This window comes from Seriola dumerili, unplaced genomic scaffold (assembly GCF_002260705.1).
Source record: "Seriola dumerili isolate Sdu_G_001 unplaced genomic scaffold, Sdu_1.0 BDQW01000110.1, whole genome shotgun sequence".
Taxonomy (NCBI): Eukaryota; Metazoa; Chordata; class Actinopteri; order Carangiformes; family Carangidae; genus Seriola; species Seriola dumerili.
Window position 1 is genome coordinate 1336593 of NW_019174365.1, and position 8082 is coordinate 1344674.

Below are 8082 nucleotides of genomic sequence, written 5' to 3' on the forward strand. Positions count from 1 at the left end.
TAATCAGTAAAATAACGTGGCAAATGATTTGACATCCCTGGTGTAATTGATTCTACAGTCAGTTTTCAATCTGTGTTTATTGGTGCTTAAAAAAATGAAAATATTATTTATAATATTATTATATTATTGATATTTATAAAAGTAAAAAGAAGAAAATAATCTCTCTGCCTCCTCTGTCCTTACCCTTTGCCTTTGGCCATGCACCCCCTCCCTTTTTCAGTCCCTGCAGGTGTGTTTGCTAAGAACTCTCTGTGGAGGGGATCGTACGAGTACCTGGGGAAGAAGCAGCCGGCCATGCTCAGCATCACTGCCTTTGAACCCTTTAGCAACCGGGTGAACGGGACACTCATCGACCACAGCGGAGTGGAACTCAAACTGGCCGGTTTGTATTTCATAAATAGAAGTCACAGTCAAACTCACACACTCACGCACACACACACACACACACACACACACACACACACACACACACACACAAACTCTCTTAATTTTTAATTTGACCTCATTCTCATATGAGAGACCCTCTGTATAGCATTTTATCCAAACAGACAATTGTCAGGCAAATGCAAGTGAGGACTAGGAAGCAAAAAACTAATGTGGTCCTTACATGGAGTAGATCATTGCTGCCGTTACAGAACAGCAGATATTTCTTTTTTTTCCCCGTGCTATAATCACTGTGCAGCTGTGATCATTAAGAAGCAAATTTGCTTCAGTAAAGGCTTGGACACTTCACTCCTCTGTACCTGGGTGCTATCAGTCTTCATCACAGTGTCGTAAAAATTAGTTTCTACAGCTTCAAACTGAGAGCCACTCTCTCCACTGAAAGTAATGTTGTTGATTAAGCTAAAGCTAAATTGCTTTACTGTAAAATTTAAGTATGAATATTCAACCAAATTTTCACAAAACTGTTTGTGAATACAGCATTGGTCTCAGATTCCAAAAACTATTAAAAATATATCAGTGAGCCATTTCATTTCACTGGGTGACATGTCCCCCAATTAACATGAACATGGGCACTGTCGTTTAATTTGAATTTATCCTATATAGACCATCATAATGCTGTAAATACTCACTCGTGTACCCAATCAACAGCTGAACATAGTCCCCAGTAAATGCAGACATCTGTGTGCAGAGTTTTTATTTGTCTTCTGTAATAGTCTCACTAACAAAGTGCTACTGAAGTCAGCAAACAGGAGGACGCCACAATGTGAAATGCAATGTTTGCTCACAGATTTGTAATTGTGTACAAGCGTTGCTGCTAAAGTTACACTTGTGTTTGCGCTTCAGTCGAGACTACAGCTAATAACAAAGAAAGGCTGTTAGACACAGAAGAAGGACTCAAGATAACTTGATCAGAGGATGAGTCACCTTTTCTCATTTTTCTTTTTCTAATTCCTAGTGTCTCATACAGTTGCATGCAACCCTGGGGAAATTACTTGTTACTTTTTGTTGATTTTTGAAATGAAAAGAAGTAAAAAAAAATTGAATCTTAATTTTAACTCCATCTGTCCACATCTTGGATTTGCCTTTCTACCCAGCAGATGTGCAGTTTCACCTGAAGTTTTCTTAGTTTTCCAGACTTTATCTTGACTTCCACAGTTAATTTTAACTGCCATTCCTTAATGACATTTCGGACAGTGGAAATTTCAAGCTGGAAGTGCTTTCATATCTTTTTATAGTCCCTCCTGCTTTGCGGTCAGCCTTATTTTCAGATCCTCGGTCAGTTGCTTAGAGGAGCTTGTGGTTGTTAAGTGTTACCACAAGTTTTGAAGAGTTGAGAATTTATCACTGCTGGAAATGTCATCAGCTGACAGTTCCTAATGACAATTCGTGACCAATCCTAAAGAGTCAATTAAAGCCCAACAAGTTAATAAAGGCTTATAAAGGAGTGTTTTACAAATAAGTAAAATTAAGTAAGTCAATTAAGAGTGAATGAAACCCTTCCTGCTTTAAGTCTAAAGAAAAACCGTTCCTGAGTCCCATGATGGTATCATAAAATGCTTGACGTGATGTCATACATTTATGATGACTGTTGACATTCAATTATCTTATGTTTCATGCGTAGTTTGTGATATTTCTTCATGGCAGGCGACAAACTCCTGTCTCTACTTTGTACAAAGGTTGATGTACTGTGAAACACCAGGGATGATGGAAATAAGTCCGGGACTTTATCCTCATATCCCCGACAATATCTAATATGTTGGATATGTTGTCAGTAAACCTAAACATTGTAAGGTACCCAACTTTTGCACATGCCACAATTACCGTTTAACTTATTCTATTTTTGAATTCATGAAATAAAAAGTAACAGAGGAATTACATTTGAGGAAATGCTCGGTTCTTATGTCTCTTTGCTCCAGGTATTGTGTTTGCTTCTTTTTCACTTCAAAAATCAGCAAACTCTAACTATATCACATAAACGTTTTTGGGTGGTTTCAGTGCGGCTGTTGCTCTGAAGTGACTGTAAACCTGTTCTTCTTGAAGGTACATATAAGAGGGAGGAAGCTCAGCTGCTGCTGCAGGTCCACCAGATCAGAGGACCTGTGGAGATCTTTGTCAACAAGTTCAAAATAGACAACTGGGCCCTAGACGGACATGTAAGTGCAAGTACAGGGTCAGATTCAATTCACCTTTCTTTGTAACGGCTATAAGACATTACATCACACTCACACACACCAGTATTGTGAAATATGCGCAAGCACACATACACACTAACCTTGTCACTCTGTGGAGATGGAGGGCCCGCCGAGAGTTTTCTCTTTAATTAAAATGTCAGTTAAATCATTGCCTGGTAATCAGGGCTCGACATACCCCCCCTCCACTCCTCTCTCCAATATTATCGCCCACCCTCTAATGCACATACACTCCAGATATAATTTAAAAAGCAGGTTACAGTATATGTGTGTGTGCCACCGCATATGTGTTCTTACGTGCACGTTTCACCAGATGCACAGACATGAGTGTTCACTCACAAGCTTGTCTCGTGCAAAGTGGAGCGTTCCTCTTGTGTAACATGCTTGCGTGTGTGCGGCGCGCCTGAGTTTGTTTATGTTTGTGCTCTTGAGCAGAAAAACGTCATATTAAATGTCAGCCATAAGAGCGCCTCTCAGCTCCTTTGACATGATATTTCATTTTCTGCGTGCACCAGCTGCTGACACTTTGATGATACGCTCCTTTGTAAAGCCTGGATGTGACACATAAAGTGTCTGTCTTCCATTCCTCTCTCTCCCTAGGTGTCCTACATCTCCTCATCCAACTCCTTTGTGTACCAGGGATTTGTCAGAGGAAAAGGCTTTGGCCAATTTGGTCTCCAGAGACTGGGTGAGTGACCTGTCCATTTGGTTATAGAAACCACTGTGATTAAGTGGTCTCCTGGGCAAAGACTGAGTGTCTTTTTTTTTTTTTTGTTGGTATCTCTATCACTGAAATCTTTCCCTTAAAATATACAGTCCAGACAGTGACATAGAAAGAGATATAGCCCTCTAAACACAAAGAGCCCAAAGTTTCGGGATTCAATAGTATCTGGGCAAACACACATGAAGTTCAACAAAATGATTTAATATTTTATGGAAAATCCTTTGTAGTCAGTGACTGCCTGAAGTCTGTTGACTAACAGACATCAGCACACACTCTGTATCTTACCCGTTGATGCTCTCCAATGAAATCATCAATAAATGCCAGTGTGCCAGCTCCATTGGCAGCCATTCATACCCGAGCCATAACAGAACCAGCGCCATGTTTGACAGATGAGGCGGTGGCTTTGGGTCAGGAGCTGTTCCTTTTTTCCTCCACACTTTCCTCTTTCTAGCATTTTAAAGGAGGTTGATGTTTGTCTTATCAGACCATAGAACTTTGTTGCAGAACTCCACCTGTTTCTATGTGTGTGTTTTTGTGAACTTCAACTTAGCCTTTCTGTTTTTGAGTCTTACCAGTGGTTTGCATCTTGTGTTGAATCCTCTGAGGTTGTGCTCATGTCTCCTCTTGGTCGTTGACGAGGAAACATGCACACCATGCAGGAGAGCGTTCTTCACTTGCTGTGCAGTCATGAAAAGGTTTTTCTCCACCAAGCAAATGATTTTCCACTCCTAGTTTTGCCTTTTTTCTTTTTTCTTTTGAGCCTCATTATTATTTTCTTCGCTTGCTTAGTTGCCTCTTCACCCCTCACATTGACAGACAACTCCATCTCAGTCTAAATGGAAACTCTCAGCTCTTAATAAACTCTGAGCCGCATGTGAGCTCTTCTTTCCATGAACTAATGTTGAAACAACACACAGCCGCCCAGTGTCCAGTTACATTTGAACCCTGGTAAATTGAGCAGCAGGTGTTAAAATGGCAACGTCCCCCTCACATTCTTTCTGTACTGATGTGAACCTACTCAGATTAAAGTTGAGACTTGGAAGTAGTAGCTGCAGTATCCATTATTTAATTTCAAATTGAATGTGCTCTAGCAGAGAGCCTGAAGGACAAAAAATGTGTAACTGTGCAAAAACTCTGGACTGCATGTAGTGTCCTTAAGCAGAGCTGCAAGTGCTTTCACAGCATGTCATTTGCTGTGTTGATTTGTCATTCATTTACTTCTACAAATGTGAAAACATGTCTGGAGAATGTGGTTGTAAATCCAGCCTAAAAAGGCAAACACGGTTCACAAAAATGATTAATAGTCAGATGACATCCACATGCACACACTAATCTCGCACACACCACAAGTCCACAGAATCTTTCCTTAGAGAGTTTGTGGATTGCCATATCAAGTAAACCTACATCATGCCGTTTTGATAGAGTAAATATCATCCGTTCTTTGCCTACTTGTTTTTCTTTGGTTCCTTCAGCAACTTCAGCTGTGCTGTCATAGGTACTGAACATTTTTTCAAAAAGCTGCAGCTATCCATATATTGTATTCTGCTTCATGTTTGTGACCTAGAAATCCAACCCACGTGATCCTCCTCACTCAGATTTTTTTGCTACAGTATATATCCAGCAAATCCTTACATCCTGATCCATGGATCTGGATGGCTGCTGCTGTGTGTGTGTGTGTGTGTGTGTGTGTGTGTGTGTGTGTGTGTGTGTGTGTGTGTGTGTGTGTATATATATATATTATAAGATGCAATGTACTGGTGCTGAAGCGCATTTGAAACCTGCTAGAATTTTGGCAAAGAACTGAAGTATTGAAGGAACAATGGGGGATTTTCTTCTTATTCTTCTTATTTGGTTTTTGCAAGTTCACAACATTGGTTTACTGTTACAATCCAGTTAAAAAGGTCCATGTGTGAACAGAGAAAATACCTGAATTGCCATGATGAAAATCTTTGGACATTAAGCATCATTAATCGATCAGCAATCTGATACATATTAAATGAAATATGTACATAATCCCAGCACTAAACCCTCCATCAGCATGGGATTAATTATGTGATTAATTAAAAAACTCAACGCCTGTCCCTGTGGCGCACTGTGTTCAGAAGAGGAAGATGTACATGGAGAAATAAGAAAAAAAACTGTATGTGTGTTAGATATGTGAATAAAGTTACATTTAAAATGCAGTGGAAATCCTCTACATTCAGATTCTCCGCTCCGTCACATGACACTGATCTCATATTATCTAATCCATGTAAACAGTTAAGTAGATAATGCTCCTGCTTTTGCTGTTTCCTTTTTGCTGATGCAAGTGATGGAGACAGATTTCACAGGATTTTCACTTTTAATAGGTGAAGCTCAGGTTGCAGAAGCTTCCATACTCTCTGCAAGACATATTGAAGAGATTGAACAGATGTGATATGAACAGGAATTGGAATTGAGCATGAAGTCATGTGGTGTTAACATAGATTAAGTGTGTGTGTGTGTGTGTGTGTGTGTGTGTGTGTGTGTGTGTGTGTGTGTGTGTGTGTGTGTGTGCGTGCGTGCGTGCGTGCGTGCGTGCATGTGTGTGTGTATGCACGCAGAAAGTTGGGTGAAAACAGTGAAAGTGGATGTGAAAATCTACTGTAATGAGAAAGGTACTTGAACAGCAGGTGCAGAACCCTCCTACCACCCTGCCACAGCACACATACTGAGCAAACAGGTCTTTATGAATACAGAGTACGGTGGCTGGTGATAGGGTGTTCATGTGTATGTGTGTTTAAGTGTGTATGAGAAAAACGGATATGAGCCTGGGAGGTGGGCTGGACGCCTTGGAATTAATCCTGCTCAATTTGTCGACGTTTTCGTGTTTTGTTTTAACGCAGTGGTGGTGTGAGTGCGAGTGCGAGTTTTCCTGCGTGCGAGTGTGTTTGTGCATGTTTGTGTGCTCGAGCTCATCCAGCTGGGGGTTGATTGGCAAACACCACAAAACCCACTAATTGAATTCCTTCTTGTGTGTCACTCGTCCTTTATTGGAGCTTTTTTTGGCATTCTGTGGCAAACAGGTGGGCTGTCACTCCTCCACTGTTGCTGTTGCAGACACACCTCCATAAATTAGGGAATGAATCTGAATTGAGTTAATAGCTGTCGGCTTTGATGTCAGTAATTAAAAGTCATTGGAAGGATAATGGAATTTGAGGTTCCCAGGGGGGAGAATGAAAATAAAGCATAGAAATAAATGTAAAATAATGTTTCTGGTAGCCTTCTTCAGCCACTGCAGCTGATTTTATTTCTGTTTTTCTGTTCATTTGTCTTAAATATTTGTCAGGTCAGGTTCTTGGCAGAAGGTTGGGAGGATCATTTCACTCTTAGAATTTTATTTTTTTTTTTATTTATTTTTTTTATTTGTTTTAATTGTTATGTATAGGGCTGGTTGTAATATCTGCTGCTGAAGTCATTGTGTACTGAAGTAATGTTGAAGTAAAGGCTCAGTGTCTTATTTTTTTTTTTTTCCAGAGAGTTTAGATCCCAGCAGAGAGAACGCAGGCTACAACTTTGCCTCCAACAGCAGTTCAGTGGCAGCAGCCATCCTAGTGCCTTTTATAGCCATGATCATTGCAGGCTTCGCTCTGTACCTCTATAAACACAGGTAAGGCTAACGATGCTAATGTATTTCACACTGCCACATTGCCACATCTGCAAGCAACATACGACATTACTTCCGTACTGATACTACTTGCTCAGAAATGCTGTTTAAATTGGAATCATTTTCAGTCGCGGGTTACTTCACCTCTGCAGAGTGAGCTGTTTTCACATAAGAAACTTGCTTTTGTTTGATTTCTTTTGAAAGATATCGATTCTCCCTCCAAAATATATTAACTTGATATTGATTTTTGCAATTCACAAAGGCATATGTTGACCTCAAAAATGAGGAAATCATCATCTGTGGTGAGAGAATCTCCTCTCCCTGCCTAAAAAAGAACTGGTTTATCACAGTCAGGCAGAATGAAGTAGTAAGTTGAAGCTGAAATATTCAATGAAGTAGTTATGAGTCGGCGAGTGAACTTCCCATCTCATCTCAGTAAGACGCAGTATAGCCACATCTATATTGTGACACATACATCTGCTGTATAGTGGATATATTGTCCACCACAAATGTTAAAACAACTCATGGTTTATTACATTGATTCATTTAATTTCAGAAGAAGACCCAAAGTCCCCTTCAATGGTTACGTGGGCCACGAGAACACTAATGGACGAGCTACGTTCGAGAACCCTATGTATGACCGCAACATCCAACCCACTGACATCATGGCCAGTGAGACAGAGTTCACAGTCAGCACAGTGTGCACAGCTGTATAGCAACTGCTTCCTCCAGAGGTAAGAATCACACTTCACCAGGTCATCTGGCTGTATCATACAGGAAGGACTTAGATCTCCAGGCGCACTTGGATCCACATTTCTCTGAAAGTAGACGAAGTTATCACCTTGTGGCTTGCCTGAGCTAATCGCACATCCCAGGCATCAGAACTGCTGAAGCAACAAGACACAGACACTCACAATCCAGTTTCAGACTAAACCTATTACACAATCCCTCAAGAATTTTCTGCAGATAGAAAAATCTGTGATTGGATTTCTTCTCCTGCATTTCCTTTGATCTGTATCTCTCATATTAATGAATCTCATTTGGTTTGCTTACACTTTATTGAAAAAGAAGAATATGTATGTTTTTATTTTAACACTTTT

The 8082-nt window shown here is 40.2% G+C and overlaps 1 protein-coding gene across 1 annotated transcript in view; it reads left to right on the forward strand.

The window, feature by feature from the left end:
- The window catches only part of csmd2 (CUB and Sushi multiple domains 2), a 232232-nt gene extending 224534 nt beyond the window's left edge, over positions 1-7698 (forward strand). Inside the window, exons 67-71 of the mRNA XM_022747188.1 lie at positions 221-382; positions 2485-2597; positions 3234-3321; positions 6853-6985; positions 7539-7698. Coding sequence (XP_022602909.1) covers positions 221-382; positions 2485-2597; positions 3234-3321; positions 6853-6985; positions 7539-7698 — 656 coding nt within the window. The remainder of the gene's footprint in view (positions 1-220; positions 383-2484; positions 2598-3233; positions 3322-6852; positions 6986-7538) is intronic.
- The last annotated feature ends 384 nt before the right edge of the window (positions 7699-8082 follow it).